This window comes from Carlito syrichta, unplaced genomic scaffold (assembly GCF_000164805.1).
Source record: "Carlito syrichta isolate Samal-C Ts95f unplaced genomic scaffold, Tarsius_syrichta-2.0.1 Scaffold222500, whole genome shotgun sequence".
Lineage (NCBI taxonomy): Eukaryota > Metazoa > Chordata > Mammalia > Primates > Tarsiidae > Carlito > Carlito syrichta.
In genome coordinates this window covers 262639-281164 of record NW_007166596.1, presented here as the reverse complement: position 1 = coordinate 281164, position 18526 = coordinate 262639, and the positions used below count along the sequence as shown (strand labels likewise).

The 18526-nt window shown below is 37.7% G+C and overlaps 1 protein-coding gene across 1 annotated transcript in view; it reads left to right on the top strand.

Annotated features, from left to right (window-relative positions):
- The window catches only part of MLLT3 (MLLT3, super elongation complex subunit), a 122479-nt gene that overhangs the window by 92189 nt on the left and 11764 nt on the right, over positions 1–18526 (top strand). Inside the window, exons 5-7 of the mRNA XM_021709425.1 lie at positions 8591–8666; positions 10441–10570; positions 13077–13176. Coding sequence (XP_021565100.1) covers positions 8591–8666; positions 10441–10570; positions 13077–13176 — 306 coding nt within the window. The remainder of the gene's footprint in view (positions 1–8590; positions 8667–10440; positions 10571–13076; positions 13177–18526) is intronic.

The window sequence follows — 18526 nt, the reverse complement described above, 5'->3', positions numbered from 1 at the left end:
TATGATTCTAATATAACATGAAGTTCCTTCAAGTTGTCATAAAACAAATGTAAAGAGTCTGCCAAAAAGAGGTGGAGAATCTTTTTTGTGATTGCAGACTTGAATAACTGTCTAGCAATAAAAGTTTCAGCTTCCTAGCCCAGTGTCCTTTCCCCCATTTCCCCTTGTTTTGAAAGAAGGATCTCTTAACAGGTTACTTAATTAAATCCGTATTTGTTTATTTTTTTGGAAGTTATGAGATTTTGTACTGAAGAGTTAGGAAGAGAGGGCAGATCACCTTTGAAGGCAAATAAATGATGGTACTGTGTTGCCTGATTTCCTTGTTGGTCCTATTAATCAGCATCGGTGTCAAGGGGATCAGGACAGTTCAGAGGAGAGACTTCTCTGCTTTCCTTTACAAAACGTATTGAGCTAGTGAGGTTCGTAGCCCAGGATTCGTTGTAGTATTGATTGGGCAAATGTTAGAAGCAATTGACCAGACACATTTAGCCCTCGGGATGAAGTGTTATATTTTACCACTGGTTTGCTTTGGGTGTAGATCACAAGATATTCCTTGTGGACAGAGGAATACTCACTACATCTTTTGCAGCGATAAAGAACATTTTTGTTCTCTGACACTAATGATATAAAAGCATGCTGATATGCTCAGAACACTGCTTTAAATTGATTGCACTTTTTCAAAGCTAATAGGTGTAGTAGAAAGAGTGCTGGATTAGAAATCAGAAAACCTGGTTCTAAATTCACCTATTACTCCTGGTCACTTAATCTTACTGTGTGTTTCAGTTTCCTCGTCTGTAAAATAGTGGTAAAAAATATATATATGGCCTGTTATCTTAGTCAGTTTGGGTTATCATAACAAAATACTATAGTTTGGGTGGTGTAAGCAACAGGAATTTGTTTCTTACAGTTCTGAAGGCTGGAAAGTTCATGATCAAGGAGTCTGGTAAGGGTTGCTTTCCTCCTGGCTTGCAGGTGGCTGCCTTCTTCCTGTGTTCTCACATGGTAAGAGAAAGAGAAAGAAGGCAAACTCCCTGGTGTCTCTTCTTAAGAAGGCATTCATTCCACCACATGGGACCCCAATTCATGATATTTTAATCCTAATTATCACCCAAAGGCCCCATCTCCACAAATAATACACAAGTAAACACAGAAAAATAAGGAAAATATTTTTAATCTGACAGTACGCCAAACACCTGAACTAACTTATGTGATTGGACATGTGAATGCACGTTTGCCTCTTTGAAAACTCACAACTTGAAGGTTCATATGTAGGAGACTTGCTGCAAGAAATATGATAGAGCCACACAAAGATACACTCAGTGGTTAGTTACTGATGTTTGTCCAATCTTATTTTTATATATAATAAGGTTTTGTCTTTTCAGCGTGTTTGGTTTGAAGCAGTTATTACCGTTGAACCAAATGAAAATAAAAGTTCTCTTATTCGTAGCAATTCACTCTTGCATTAATCCTGTTAGTAGTAATATAACCCAAGTGTTACGTCATTACTTTTCAATATTTATTTCTTTGTTGAACTTTGGCCTTATCTTTTACTAACGTAGTTATTTCAAAATATTACCTATTAATGGAAATTTGTTGGATAGATTTCATTCATATGGGGAAAACATTTTTCACTGTTGTTTAGCATGGATGCTATATAATTTTTTAAAAAGTTAAATGTGACTTAAAAATAGAGTGCATTATTTTCGGTTTCTTATAGAGGAGAAATGAAATGAGGTAGGTTTTTAAATGATGGTTTTATGTTAAGCTAAGCCAAAAAAACTACATAATGTGTACCTTTTTTTTAATGAAAGAAGGACTTCACTGACAAAAACCTTGTGCTTGAGCTCGTCATGATTAAAATTGAACAGAGAAATAAATACGTGCATTACATTTGTGCTCTCTTCCTTAATTAGTAACTATCTTCGACACAGTCTTTCTGGATATTTGTGCAAAGAAGAGATGATCATTATCGCAGGCTATAGGTTTTCTGTTTTTAGATGAGCAAAACTTTTGTGAAAAATGTAGCAATGTGTCTGAAATGACTTCTATTTAACTAGTTATACCATATTCTTTCCTTTTGGACTGAAGAAAGGTATATGGCATCCTTCCTTCTTTTTCTTTATTTTGATTGCTTTAAAGATCAAGTAACTGAAATTCTGTTCATAAAAATAGTTGCCAGTTAGAAAAGACAGAACTGCTTCTGTGACCCAAGGAGGAAGTCTGTTCCCAGTATAAGGAACATGCCAGTTTATGCAAGCCCTCTCCTGAGATCTACCTTGACAGGTGCTCTCTTTTGAAACACTTAACTTCTAGGAGTTGTAAACATGTGGTTTTTCTTACTTGTCTTGACAAAAGTAATACTCTGTAGAAAATCCATTACAAAATGATTTTGCATAGCCATTGAGTGTTGAAGATTGCATTGCAAATCTTGGTAGGCCCATTGTTTTGGTAGTAAAGATATATCTTGTTTCAGGCAGTAGAGGAGTTTCTGTCCTATTGTCCAACCAAATATTGATTAACTACCATTGTAACAGCAGTGGGTTAGACGTTTTTGCTTTATTATTTAACATAATCAGTTCTTGAGCAATCTAATAGTTGAGCAATCATCCCTGAAACATACTAGCAAACAATAGAATTAAGATTCTTAAGCCTATATGGACATACCTTGGAGATATTGTGTGTTTGGTTCCAGACTACTGCAATAAAACAAATATCGCAATAAAGTAAGTCACACCAAATTTTTGGCTTCCCAGTGCATATAAAAGTTACATTTATACTATATTATACCCTATTAAGTATGCAATGCATTATATCTTTAAAATATATATATATGTATCTTAATTAAAATATGTCTTATTGCGTGCTAAAAAATGCTAACTATCATCTGAGCCTTCAGCAAGTTGTAATCTTTTTGCTGATGGAGGGTTCTACTTAGATGTTGATGGCTTCTGACTGATTAGAGTAACTGTTGGAAAGGTTGGGATGGCTGTGGCAATTTCTTAAAAGAAGATAATATGTACTGAAGTGTGCCACATCAATTGATTCTTTCTTTTACAAAGGATTTCTCTGTAGCATGTGATGGGGTTTGATAGCATTGAACTCACAGTAGAACTTCTTTCAAAATTAGATTCAATCCTTTCAAACCCTGCCACAGCTTTATCAACCAAGTTCATGTAATGTTCTAAATTCTTTGTTGTCATTTCAGCAATGTTCATAGCATCTTCACCAGTAGATTCCATCTCAAGAAACCACCTTCTTTGCTCATCCGTAAGAAACGGTTCCTCATCCACTAAAGTTTTATCATAAGGTTGCAGCCATTCAATCCCATCTTTAGGCTTCACTTAGACAGGAATCTAGCTGTTTCCACCACGTTTGCAGTGACTTCCTCCACTGAATCCGTCAACCTCTCAAAGTCACCCATGAGGATTGGGATCAACTTTTTCCAAACTCCTTTTAATGTTGATATTTTTATTCCCCCCCATGAATCACAAATGTCCTTACTAGCATCTAGAGTGATGAGTGCTTTCCAGAAGGTCTCCAATTTACTTCACTTACATTCACTAGAGGAATCACTATCTATGACAACTAAACCTTTACAAAATATGTTTCTCAAGTATTGAGACTTGAAAGTCAGAATTATTCTTGATTCATGAGCTGTAGAATGCATGTTGAGCATATTGTGTTAGCAGACATGAAAACACTTGTGTCCTTGTGCCTCTCCATCAGAGCCCTTGGGTGACCAGGTACATTGTCAATGAGCTGCACTATTTTGAAATCTTTTTTTCTGAGCAGTAGGTCTCAACAATGGGCTTAAAATATTCAGTAAACTATGTTGTAAGCAGATGTGCTGCAATCTAGGATTTGTTGCTCCATAGGCAGAGTAGATTTAGCATAATTCTTAAGGGCCTTTGGATTTTCAAAATGAAAATAAGCATTACCAGTTAAAGTCAGCAGCTGGGTTAGTCCCTTAATGAGAGAGCCTGTTCTCTGAAACTTTGAATCCAAGCACTGCCATCACCTCCTTTGCTATGAAAGTCCTGGATGGCATCTTCTTCCAATAGAAGGCTGTTTCATATACAGAAAATCTGTTATCTAGTGTAGTCACCTTCATCAGTGACCTTAGCTAGAGCTAACTTGCTGCAGCTTCTGCATCAGCACTTGCCCTTCAACTTGCACTTTTATGTTGTAGAAATACCTTCTGTCCTTAAACCTCATGAACCAAGCTCTGCTAGCTTCAAACTTTTCTTTTGAAGCTTCCTTACCTCTCTCAGCCTTCAAATAATTGAAGAGAGGGCCTTGCTCTGGATGAGGCTTTGGCTTAAGGGAATGTTATGGCTGGTTTGATCTTTTTTCCAGGTCACTGAAACTTTCTCCATATCAGGAATAAGGTTGTTTTGCTTTCTTATCATTCATGTGTCCACTAGAATAGCACTTTTAATTTCCTTTAAGAACTTTTCCTTTGCCTTTACAACCTGGCTAAGTGTTTGGTACAAGAGGTCTAGCTTTTGGACTATCTGGGCTTTGACATGCCTGCCTTACTAAGCTTACTCATTTGTAGCTTTTGATTTGAAGGTGAGAGATGTACACCTCTTTGTTTCACCTGAACATTTAGAGGCCACTATAGGGTTATTAATTGGCCTAATTTCAATATTGGTGTGTATCAGGGAATAGGGAGGCATAAGAAGAGGGAACTAGTGGGGGAACAGCCAGTGGGTGGAGAAATCAGAATATACACACATTTATTAAGTTTGCTATCTTATTTGGTGAGGTTTGTGGTGTCCCAAAGCAATTATAATAGTAACATCAAAGATCACTGAGCACAGAGCACAGTAACAGACATGATAATAATGAAATAGTTTGAAATATTGTGAGAATTATTAGAATGTGATACAGAAACACAAAGTGAGTACATATTGTTAGAAACATGGCGTAATGAAACGATTTGTGCCTGTACTTTTATTTCTGTGGAGCATACCATTTAAGGAAACTTCATGGTTAGTATTTGATTGCTCGGTAGATGAGCTAAGCACGTGGTTAGGATGTCAGCAAGAAGAAGTAAAAATTTTTAGTAAGGAGGATTTTGATATTTTAAAAGCAAGTATCTAGTAAGGAAGGGGAAAAAAGCAAAACTTCATTGGCCTTTCTTACTCTTAATTTTTGGTTTAGTATTCACACATGCACATGTCCATACATGTGCAGAGCTACAAACACACATATTTTAAATGTTTCTTAGGGAATGGGATTAGGAATGGAAGATACTATATCTTTTCAAACCTTAGAGCCTGTAAAGATCTTAAGCTATTTAGGGTGAATGTTTTTCATAAAGCAGATAGCACTCTGTGGTTTATATAATCATTCTTGATTTGCGTTTTTGAGGGTAAATGTCATAAAAAAATAACCTTCATACTTCACTTAAAGAAGCTACAATTTCGTTGGTTGGACTTGCTGAAATTTAAGACAGTATCAGCCTCCTCTAGTGGTAGAACAGTTTTTTGAGCAGTTAACATTCAGCTGAATTCTATGCTTGTCAGCTTAAGATCCATCTAGCACAACACGGTTGTACATGCTTTATAAGTGTTTTCATTGAGCGGTAACTGTGTCCTGTGTTTTCTTGCAACTCACTTTGAAGAGTATGCAGGGATGCTACCTCTGGATTAATCATTATGTTTCTAATTTTTCTTTCTTAAATGTAAAATTCTTTTAAAACATGGTTTGTTTGTTTTTGTTTTTTGTTTCTGTTTTTTTGTGTTTTTTTTTCATTTGGGGGGAACAAAAGCTGACTTAGAATCAGTGGCCTCAGTCTGGAATTTTCATCAGTATAATTAGTTGAGCTTTTTACAAACTTGCCTGGTTGTGCCTTCCCCCAAACCTATTAAATTAGAATCTCCTCAGGCATAGACTTCTCCCAACTGGTTCTGTTGAATATCTTTGATTATCTGTCTCTGGGTGCTAGATTGGTGCTTCTCACAAGTATAGTTGGTCTCTGGACCCTCGGTATCAGCATCCCCTGGGATCTTGTAAGAAATCCATGTTCTTATCCCACACAGTCCCCTCCCTTGACCTACTGAATAAGAAACTCTGAGGTAGGGCAACAGTCTTTGTTTTAACAAGTTCTCCTGTGGTTCTGTTACCCATGAAAGTGTGAGACTCATTGCTTTCTGTCATTTTAAAGTCCCATCATCTCTGCATTCCACAAATGCTTGTCCTGACTACTAAAACCTTCCAGGACGTTGCTTTGCTTCCCATAGTCAGAATTTTATTCTTCATCTGACTCTTTTACTTTAAACTTTGTATTTCAATTTTTTTTTTCTTACAGAAATAATGTGGCTTCTCTTGTAAACCTTTGTGGCAGAGGCAGGGCATTAATCATAAATGTTGGATAAAAAGTGCTTTCTCCCATTGTATTTCATTCTTCTCTATTTGTCAGTTTTCTGGTGATTAGCAACTGAGGAATTATTGACCTTGTTTATGGGAAGAAGCTAAAAGAAAGCTGTCTCCATGTCTAGCTCTGAAATTGGCACGATGCTTGAGACAGATGGGTCACGTTTAGTGTCAGGTAGTTGGAGAGCTTGCCACTCTCTTTTCTTGTCATTCTAGTTAATGTCACTCTCAGCAAATAGCTCTGGCAGAATGACTTCTTTAAGTTCAGTACAATGTGTGCTGGTCAGGCAGGATGAGGAATTAGAGCTCTCTCTGCTTGCTGTAAGGAAACCTCTCTTTTGGCTTCCAAATGGTTTCCAGAGCTATCAAAATAATATCATTTGTAGGCACTTTTCATGACTGAAAAGAGCAACTTAGGAAAAGAAGTACTCTGCAAACACTGGGAGAAATGTTTTACAGCTGGGCATTGCACATAAATGCCAACTGAATGCTCTTTCAGTTGTGTAACTCACCATTGGAGCTCAACAGTAGAAGAGCCACTCAACAGAAGTGAAGGGTATCTCACACGGGCTTTTGTACTTGTAAACCAACTCTTCTTTGTGGTCCACAAGCAGCAATGTGCAAGATGCTGTACTACAATACTCAAGGAAATCTTGCAGTGGTGAAGGGTTGGTAGGCTGCCTGCTGCTCATTAGTGATCCTGTCTGGCTCTTTTCCTGCAGAATGACTGGTAGATTGCTGACACCTGTTTTCCCATCCAGCCTGAGGATGTGAAGTGTGCTTTAGGAATGCCTGAAAGTGCTTCCTTGTGTCCAAGTCGGTAGAGCTTGGTGCTACTTAGGGAGAAGGGGGTGGGAGTTCAGTGCTGGGAAGGGAGTTGAAAAATATTAGTGGCGAGAAACTGAAATAGAGACAGAACCGAGATTCTCATCCTCATTTCTGATTGTGTTCATTTTTCCTCCAACTTGGTCACCCATTGAGTAAAGTAAAAAGATACATTCTATATACAGGAAGACCTTAAATATTTCTCAAATAACATGAGCATGTAGTTGAGACTGTGAACACACCAGAAATTGGATGGAAAGAGTCCACTCATACAACCAAATTTATTAACATGACTGAGTTATTTTAACATGAATTTGGCCTTAAATAAGTAAATTCAAATGTGTTGTTCGTATGATCAGTTTCTTTGTACACATCTGCCCAAGTATCTGCCCTACCTGTATTTACCTGCTTTACCTGCTATGATGTCTTTCATAAAAAGACAGTGGCAGACAGTGGAACAGAGGATCTAATGTACAGCCTTAGTCACAGATGTAGAGTGCCTGCTGTATGCAGTGTATTATGTTAAGTACAGGGGCATAACAAGAAGTACAAGACAAATCCCTGATTTTTCGAGTGCTGGCAGTCTGCAATCTATCTGGGGAAAAAAGACATATCAGAGTCAGCACAATACTGCAGCTTATCTACCAAGCAAACAGATGATCTATCCTAGTACATTTCTATGGATTTGGAAAAGGAAGAGAACTGAGCTGAGTGGGTCAAAGAGGATGTGGAACTTGTCCTGGGAATTAAAGGATGAGGAGAATTCATTAAGATTAAGAGATTGGGATGTGTGTATGACTCTCTTTCTCTGTCATTAACAAACTGTGAAATTAAAGGGAATTTTCAAAAAATAATAATAATGGCAATATTTCCCCTGACTTTGTGAACCTTGACTGGCTCTCGTTGTGAACATTGCCTCCACTTGTGAACTGTGGATGAATGGGGTTAGGACTGGGTCATGGCCTTGGACTAGAGTGAAATTAACTGGCTCATAATGTGATTGAACTAATGACCTTGGCCTCATTACCACTATGTTTTAACCAGTTGAATCAATCAAACATTGCAGAAAGGGTAATCAAGGTATCGCTCAGAAAGAGATCCATATAGCAGTAAACATAGAAGTAAAATCAAAGCCAGGCTTTTTCCTCACGTAACACCCAGGCGTTTATCTCTTCATCCTTGAGCTTATATATTTGCCTCTTTATCTAATAAAAATAAGGTGGGCCAAACAAAAAGTACAGCATGACTCTCCTGTGTTAGTATTGTGGCATAATGAAATGTGCAGTCATTTTTGTGGAGAAAATTTTGAGCAGCAGTGCAGTTTTCAGTTTGAGATGTGTAGTGTCCCATACATGTATTGATGATGGCTTTCTCTTCTCCAAAGTCTGAACAACCCAGTCCTGCCAGTTCCAGCTCCAGTTCCAGCTCCAGCTTCACACCGTCCCAGACCAGGCAACAAGGTATCCACGTCTCTCAAGACATCTAGGAGACATTTTTCTCATGAAACATCTTAATGAGTTGATTTATGACCTATCTTCTACTGTTTTATTATTTGAATGATAACTTGGCTTTTAAGCAGTTGTATTTATTTCCCTTAGGAATATGTTTGAGTATTGTTCTGATGTATGAGGCCAGACTCTTGAAATTCCCCTTTTTCCAGTCCCTGCCATCAGATTCCCATTTCACAAAAGGTTGATAGACATAGCCCATTCCAGGGAGTTCCCGGAGGAAATACTGTCGTAAAAGCTAGACTTAAGAGGCTTTGACATAGAGAAATAGGTTTTTATTCTTTCTCCTGGACATCTTTTATTTATTTTTCTACAGGTTAATAGACCCTTTTTGAGGAAACGTTAACTGGCTCTCTTTTAAGTATTTTTTTTCCTTTGCTCATTACCAAGTGTTAACTAGAACCCAGAACAAAGAAATTTAAACTAGAACATTTAACTAATTATATTTTCCATTTTTGTGCATGTGGAAACTCTTCAAATGTGGGCTCTTTTTTCATTAAAAATCATTAAATATCAAAGAATAATATGTTTTTTAGCATCATATTGAACATCATCTTTTTAATTGGCTATACTGAATTCTTGATGGCTTTGTGTGTTTTGAAAAGGATTAAATTATTGTGTACGTTTGGACTAAGGCTGAGCTTCCAGGAAAAAAATAAAGAACACAGTAATTGTTTGGGCTACTCACAGGTCCTGTTCCACTGACTTTCAAAGAAATAAACCCACTACAAAAGTAGAGAAATTTGGGTTTTACAGAATGAGGTTGCAGGGAATTCTTATTTTAGAATTGAGTTTGTGATTGTTCAGATATTCCTATCACAGACTAGCTTTAGGAATTGCCTAGTCCAGAATAAAAGTGCCTCTCTCGTTTTTTTGATTGCCTTTTACAATCTCTTCTGTTAAGATTAAAAATATCTGTCTTATTTTCATCACATTTAGAATAGTAAAGTGAAAATAAGCTACATTAACGAGTTTGTGTATATTTTCAGTACTGTCCTGTTCTAGAATAAAATTAGTAATAGCTTTTTTTCCCCTCCATTCTAATATTGGATACTGTCTTGATTTTTTGGGGCACCTGATATATTACATGTTCTTATTTATGTTAATATATGCGGGTATTTTGCCAGGAATTTCTTAAAAAGTAAAATGAAGATTGGCTGCTTAAAATTGTTGCAAAAGACCGTGTGTCCAAGATCAATATGAAGATCAGAGATAGGATATTACACCATGGAATTGAAATACTTTATAATCTGAACTTGACTGAAATGCTTGCTTGACCTGAAATTGACCTTGAAATAAAAGGAACAGCTCAACCTTAATAGATCAAAAACTACCACACAAAGGCTGTATTGCCAAGAACAAGTTACAACCACAATGATTTATTAATCTCAACATTTCAATACATGGATTAACCTAACAAAACATTCAATTTACAAGTAGATTTTTCTTTTTCCTTTTAGGTATAATTTTTCTTAGGAAAAAATTTTCTAGAAAATAGAGAGTCTTTAAGGAACATTTTGGGGAATCTATTATGAAAACAAATAGTGTTTTGGCAGAGATCGCATTCCAGAAACTGTACCAAATTTGTCTTGTAAATTGTTTAAACATATATTATGATTATCTGAAACCAGTGTTCAGTGCTGTTAAGCATTCCCCTGTGTCTAATAGGGCTCAATGTGTTTGAAGTAGTATGTTTGATCGCCTGTGGTTCATTGTCATTACTCAGGTCCTTTAAGATCTATAATGAAAGATCTGCATTCCGATGACAACGAGGAGGAATCGGATGAGGCAGAGGATAATGACAATGACTCTGAAATGGAGAGACCTGTAAATAGAGGAGGCAGCCGCAGTCGCAGGTAAGTGTCTTGTGAAATACCAAAAACAATGCAGTAGATGGTCATATTCTTTTGTAGCTGGGGCACCTTGGCGTGCTTACACTCGTTTTTACAAGAAACTATTTTTCTTTTTTCTCAGAAAAAATTTCTTAAAAATTTATAGGAAAAAAAAAAGCCACACTAGAAGTCCTTGTTCTTGAACATATATGCCATGTGGCAGGACTAACTGTTGAACTAAAATCTGTTGTCATTTGAAGAGTTTGTGTGGCTTCATTGCTGAAGATAGGCTCAGAATTTGAAGAAATGTGTTTGCTGTTTGTAGTTAGAAATACCTAATTGGCTCTAGTGAATTATGTGTGTGACATAATTAAAACTAGGATCACCTGTGTGTTTTTCCAGCAAATAAATTCCTTTTAAGTGTGCTGACAATTAGGTTCCTTAAGTAGCTTTAATACTGTGAGGCATAATTCTACATTATAAGATGGTAATTCATGTCACTTATAATTAATAGTCAACTTGAAATTGCCTTGAGGATTTTCTTTCTTTATCATGAGGAAAATACATAGGCATGCTTACTTTAATTTGTTTTGAGTAGAAAAAATTTGAATCTACTTGAACTTAAAATCCAATTGCATTTGTAATATATTGCATTAAATTTTTCCCTATTATCCATTACTATGTAGAAGGTCCTAGAATTCCTAAAGGAATACAGTCTTAACTCAAACTAGACAGACCATGTATTTCCTAATTGGCAATTCCTTAGTGTCCTTTGAGAAGAGCCTCCTTAGGGTATGTGCCCTATGAATGATTCTTCCTTACCGCCATACTCGACACCTCTTTCTCTAACATGTCTCCCAAATACACCTACCTGTCAGTATTACTTTTACATGGAGAAAATAAGGAAACTTATGGTCTTGACCATACATTTCCCTTTAGAAGCCTTTTATCTGACAAAAAGGAAACTAGTACGACAAAAAGACTTCAAAATGGATTGTAACTTGGATTTAAGCATCTTACTTGTACCAACCAAAATCCTGACCACTGGCTGCTCTCAAATTTAGTTGATGAAAAAAGATGTATTTAGGTAATTTCCCAAATTGTTATTTAGAAGATCTGGATATTCTGTGATTAGCTCTGCCCATCCCCTAACTGACCCCTCCCCTGAGTCAATGTGGTCAGATCACAGAGGTTTGTGAGTTGTCTGTAGATATGCATTTTTGGTGCCGCTTTTCTTTTTCCCGCCTGACATGTGCTGTTAGCACAACAGCGCCAGTATAACATTTGATCTTCAGTGCACTTGTGAAGTCTCAACTGTTTAATCAGTTTAAATACTCAGCCTTCCACTTCAGTCAAGAAGCATTTTAAAGCACTGCTTCAACTGAACACTTCATTAATGTAATTTAGTTAAGAAAAACAAGTTCCATCAGTTTTTACTAAAAAGATGTCCCAGTGTATCCTTTTCATTTCCCATCTTGTATCTTGTCTGTCTGAATATATTATAGAGCTAGAATAAAGTTTCCTATTCAGAGTGAAAGAAAAACTATTCTCATTTCTAAAACCTTTTCTGTTTCTGAGAAACATGATATTAGATTACTAGATTCCAGAGAAAGAGAACATGCACTGAAGGACATTTCAGAAGGAGGGCATACATTCAACAGAGTAGAATAAAAAAATATCTCCTACTCTGGCTAAAAGAAAATTCCATTTTATTCTGAAAAAATTAGGGAGAAGGTGGTATTTTTACCATCTTTAGTTGTTGAAAGATATTATTGTATTTTTCTAAAGCAGTTATTCCAAAACTATTTCTGTGTTGCCATAGTGTATTTCCAATGAACTGTTGTATCAATGTTCATAACTAGAAACATCCTCGAATTGTAACACAGTAGACATGATTGGTGGTGGTCCTAGCATGCCGGCCTTCATCCATTCACTCCCTAATGTCACTCTGCACTGTCCGTGGTGCAAGACTGTTGTCCACGTTTTTCATAGCAGTTGTTTTCACTCTTATAGCCTATATTCTAGCTGTGTTTGTAGCTTTTTGAATCTCTAGCAAAGAGGCATGGGGGAGGAAAATAAAGGTAGTAATCTACAAACTGTCTAATTTTGCTGACTTTCTCTAAGGTCAACTAACATTTTTGATGATAGATAGTAGGTGGGTAGAGTTGGAGAGGATAATAAATGAATATATGGCACCAGCAAGGTGTCGTGGCTGAGCATGAGCTTTGGGTCATGTTGCTTGTGTTTGAATCCTAGACCCACTACCTCTGTGACCCTGGATGAGTGACACAGTCTAAATTTCAATTTACTCATCTGTGAAATAGGTCAAGAAAAGAGAAATGGAAGGTAAAGTACTTAACACAGTTCCAGATGTAAAGTAATCACCAATACATTTTCGTCATTGTGAATTAAAATGAACTTTTCAGTGGTTAGTTGTTTGGATTCCTTGTTTTCCATGCCTATTTCCATGGATATATCAAGAATCATCCGACTGTAGTGATGCGTATGGCTTCTCTCTGTTTCTTTTCAGAGTTAGCTTAAGTGATGGCAGCGATAGTGAAAGCAGTTCTGCTTCTTCACCCCTCCACCACGAACCTCCACCACCCTTATTAAAAACCAACAACAACCAGGTAAATTGTGGGGTTTGCGTTTTTCAGAACTGCGCAGAGCTAGACATAATTATTTTTACAGAGCACATAAAACTCTTCACCCCTTAATTGTAAGTGAAGGCCCTCTTGATGCCACGTAGATGGGAAGCCATAACCTTAGGAATAAACACATAGGGTAAAAGAACTTCTCTATTCACAAGAAGATGAGTATGTTCCATTGAATTGGTCAATTTAGTAGGTGCAGGAAGGATGGTGACAAAAAGTATTGCCCATTTACCCCTGACTTCTATATACTTCACACATCAGCAGTAAGTAGGTGACTTAATTAGAATGTATGTGACCTTTGGGGCTAGTATAAAGCTTGATTCTTTACTACTGGTAGTTTACTGGTGGGAAACTTAACTTGTAACTTCTGATTCTTAGTTTCTTTATCTGTAAATGACATTAACCCAATCTTGCAGGTTATTGGGAAGATGACAAATAATACATGTAAAGAGCAGGAGGCAGTACACAGCCCCATCTAGCACTCAGTTGATGGTAGTTTATTATTTTAGATGCTCTGCCACAGTTTTCTTGTCTAAGACAAAAGGATCACTACTTGGAATTGTAAGGAATAATTAATAAAACTCAGAGAAAGTAATGGTCATTATCTCTGTTATAAATCAAGCCAGAGGGAAACCTATTCATTTGACAGTAACTCAAAATACAATCACTTGGAGAAGGTCTAGGAAGAACTTTGCAGGCTGTGATGAAGACTTTTTGTTAAATGAGTAAGATTGGAATATTTCCATTACCTACTAAAATATACTGTTTCAAGTACCATGAATATAGTGAAACCTCATCATGCATTGAGTTGATACTTATTTAAGTTATTCTTATCTTTTCATTTAGACAGATTTCCTGTGACCTCTACAATAGTTGCTTAATTCAAGTTACTGTATGAATATTAACTTGAAAATTAAAGAACTGTGTTTTTCTGAAGATATTCTGTTACAGATGTCCAACAAAGACTATTTTAGATAGTCTTGCCCTTGAATGTGTGATCTTTCTTCTACTTGAAAAATGTTATTTTATACCTGGTGACATTTTTTGAGTGTGTATGTGTTAGAGTCTCACTGTTGCCCAGGCTGGAGTGCCACGGCATACTCACAACCACCCCAGTGTCGCCCTGCTGGGCTCTGGGTATCTTTCTGCATCAGCCTTCCAAGTAGCCGGAACCACAGACACGTGCTTACCACGCCCAGCTAATTTTTGATTTTTTGTATTGTAGAGATGAGGTCTCGCTAAGTTGCCCAGGCTGATCTCGAGCCTGTGGGCTCAGACAGTCCACTTGCCTCAGCCTCCCAAAGTGCTGGGATGACAGGCTGAGCTACTGAGCCCAGCCATCTGATGACATTTTATTTTTAAATTTTGTATAAAGCACAAACAAAAATCTCTTAAATTTTAAAATTCCTCATTTATAATCTTTGTCTTTAACTTAAATCCTTCACTTTTAAGTAAGAATGATACCAGTGTTCTCTACTGTACCAGTTACCATTCACCTGCAGTTCCGTTGTCTTATGTATGAACAAAAGCCCAGCTTCATCACCTGTTGCAGATAGGGCGTTCAGAGAGTTAGTTACTTCTTTTTTTTTTTTTTTTTTTTTTTTTTGAGTTGGAGTCTCACTCTGTTGCCCAGGCTGGAGTGCAGTGGCACACTCACGGCCACCCCAGCGTTGACTTGCTGGGCTCCAGCGATCCTTCTGCCTCAGCCTTTCAAGTAGCCAGAACTACAGGCGTGTGCTATCACACTCAGCTAATTTTTTGATTTATTGTAGAAATGAAGTCTCGCCAAGTTGCCCAAGCTAGTCTCGACCCATGGGCTCGGGTAATCCATTCGCCTCGGCCTCCCAAATTGCTGGGATTACAGGCTGAGCCACCTAACCCAGCCTAGTTACTTCTTATTCCATATCCTGGCTCCCTGCTGTCCCTATGTCTCCCCATCTCCATCTCGAGGGCCAGCTGTGCCCATGGCTCAGCCGTCTTTTGCCTCAGGTGTGGCTGCCCATCACTACAAGTCAAGCATTTCCGGGGAGAGAAAAAAGAGGAAAGACATAAACATAACAACAGCCAGTAAGTTGAGAAGAACCCTAGGCTGGCTAACTAGCTAACTTGGGATTCTTTTGTAAATTTGTACTTTAGTAAGAGCAAACGATAGAATAGAATTCTGTAGAATCGAACTTGAACCTTGTCTATACTTTTTTTTATTTTTATTTTTTTTTTTTTTGAGTTGGAGTCTCACTCTGTCATCCAGTCTGGAGTGCAGTGGCTCAGGAGATCATTCTACCTCAGCTTTCCAAGGAACTGGAACTACAGGCACATGCCACTATGCCCAGCTAATTTTTTGATTTATTGAAGAGATGAGGTCTCACCAAGTTGTCCAGGCTGGTCTCGAATCCCTGGGTTTAGACAATCTCACTTCAGCCTCCCAAAGTGCTGAGATTATAAGCTTGAGCACTGCGCCCAGCTGACTATACTAATATCCAGTATAAATCTAAATAGGCTTGATTTCTGCTTTTATTGGGTGGTGTATCAGACTCAGGATACTTCAGTGCCAAGAGTGAAGGGTGTGCTTTTGTGCCCCTCACTAATCTCTTTCAGCATCTCTCCCAGTCGCAGTGAAGATTGGGCTTGTTGAGGAAATGTGGCCCCAACCAAGCCCCTATCTTGCCTTTCAGACCTTGTAGCTGTCTTTAAGCTCTTCTTGAGCAGCAGTCTTGCACTGACTCTGGCTTTAGGGAAAGGTTTAGATTCTTTGTCAGACTGTTTTTCACCTGTCTAGCAAGGCAAACCCAAAACGGACAATATCATCTGTTGGGAAGAGGTAAAAATCACTTTCTCTGATTAAATAGCATGCCCCTAGTTCCTTGGCATGTTTCTTTGACAAATGTAGCTTCACACATGTGACTCATCACTCTGCTAGTAATACTGTTATGTGGCATTTTCTCTGTGCACCTATAAGCATAATAAGAAAGTTTATATGCCTCCACTTTTAGCTAGTCTGGGGTAGGAAATATACGTACACAATAGTGCGTATCTCCTTGGCTTATATCTTAGAGCTAAGGGTAAGGAAAGGTTTATTAAAATGGTATTTAATACTGATTTCTTACCCCCTCAAATCACCTGCATTGTATCAGGGTTCTGGGACTTCTTTTTTAAAAATCACTAATATTTCTTAGTCTCCATGCTGATGGAGTAAGATAATAAAAAGAAATTCTTAAAAATCTACAAGTGACCTAAATTTCACTCTGGAATGGGCTTTAGTCTTATGTTTGAATGTGTGTGTATGTGTGAGAGAGGGAAGGAGAGAGGAAAGAGAAAGAGAGAGAAGATGAATTTGAAATTTTACATCAAACAAAATAGATGAAAACATCCTGGGAAAACCTAACTCCAGAGTGGGAAGACTTGAGTTTTCTTCTTCCATACGCCTTGGCTGTTCTCTCTCTGCAAACTGATAATGATCTCTCAAGTTTCTATAAAGTGCTAAAAAAAAAACTGAATTGTCTATTGTCTTTTCTCAAACCTTCCTGGGACTAGGGAAGAGAGAAAGTGCTAATTGAGTCAAACATGGTCTACTGAAAAAAAGTGAATAGAAAGAGAGCCATTTGTCAACAAAGCAAGTAATTAACCTGGGTATTATTAGGAGCTCTAATGATTATTAACATGAAAGATCTATCAGTGGAGAATCCATCTGCTGAATAACTGAGTTGTCATTCCTCACAAAGGGATACAGGAAAATATTATCTTGAAAGTTTGTTTGTCAAGCCATATCCTCACATTAAGTACTGAAGTGCTACTAATCACAATTCATCTGTTTTCAAGGACGGCCATCTTTATAAATAATGTGTATAGGCAGTCCGGGTGGCTCTGTTTCTCTGAGAACAGCTTAACTCAGAATATAAAGAGTGTGCATCATTTTAACCAGAGATGGTTTTTTCACTTCAAACCTTCCTTACGTGAATTTCAAACAAAAACAAAATACTAGATTTTTTTTTTTAGCCAGAAGTATGGCAGAGAAAGAAGAAAGAAAGTGATACACCGGACCCAAGTTAATATTCAGAATATCATAAATCACCTATCAGCTGCAAAGCGTGTTGAATGAAATTAAAGACTCTATCTAGTTAAACTGGTTTGAAATAAGCCTATGAAAGACAAGGTGTTGTACTTTTATATTCTGGAGTCGTTTCCCTGAAGATAAGAAATGATCATAAATAAAACAATTGTCTTCAGCAGGGCTCAGCTCTCTCAGAACGAGGTTTTGACAAAGCTGTTTATTTTGGAGCAGGGAGAGATCAAAGAAGGAAGATTAACTGAGCCCTCTCTGGGCAGCCACTCAGTAACTTGAGGCGGGTCACTGACACCCGGAGCTTTTGTTCCTGCCACTACAGCTTCAGAAGAAAGAAACTAGGATTTCAATGTATTTTGGCCTTCTGTGCTGTAGCACTTACGGAATGTGTGGGGTGGGACTTAAGCGTCCAAAGGTTCTGTTTTCTGCTTTGAAGGGAAGGTGGCAGAACTCTCTAAACCTCGTTAGCAAAGTTCCATTGCAAATATAATGTCCTCAGTCACTTCAGCACCCAGAGTGCAGTGTGTTGGGGGAGGGGACCCTGGGAGGGGGCGGAATATGATGGGAACAAAATTCAGTTCTGTGATGTACAAGGCAAGCAGGCAGGCTTGTTGGTTTGTTTTTTTTTTTTCCCCTCCCCACTCTGGCCTGAAATCTCAGCGGATTGTCTCTGCCTGCCCAGCCCAGTATCTGAATTGGCGAGGAGTGCCATCTACTGACCTACTTACTCCTAGGTCTCACAGCGCTGATTTTTCCCTTGAGGTCTCACTTCCAACAATAGAGAGGAGGGAATTCTGAATGTAGTGGAGTATTTGGTTTCCTTTACAGTGGAGCATGTTACAAACGATTGCCTAGCCTCTGCTATTAAGTAATTTCCTGGTATTACTGAGAATCTTCTATCTGAAGTTAGCCTGGTGAAATTGGACATTTGGTTATCTTAATGTTAAAAATGAAAAAATAAGTATTCTCAGGAAACTCCATTGAAAGGATAGTTCTTACCTACGCATTATTTCCAATTCAAAGAAAAATGTCCCCTTTTAGAAGCATTTTCTCTTTTTTCCAAAATGTCATGGTCCTACCCTCAGTAAGTAAAATGTCTATTAGTAATATAAAATTTTAAAGCTGAATGGGAATGTAGGTGTTATCTTGTTCATCTCTCTCATTTAATCTTTTGAGGTCCAAACATGTTAAATAACAGGGTTAAGAACTGAACTTAGACTTCTGAGCCTAATCAGTGTTTTTGTCAGTACACATTAAAAGTGAACT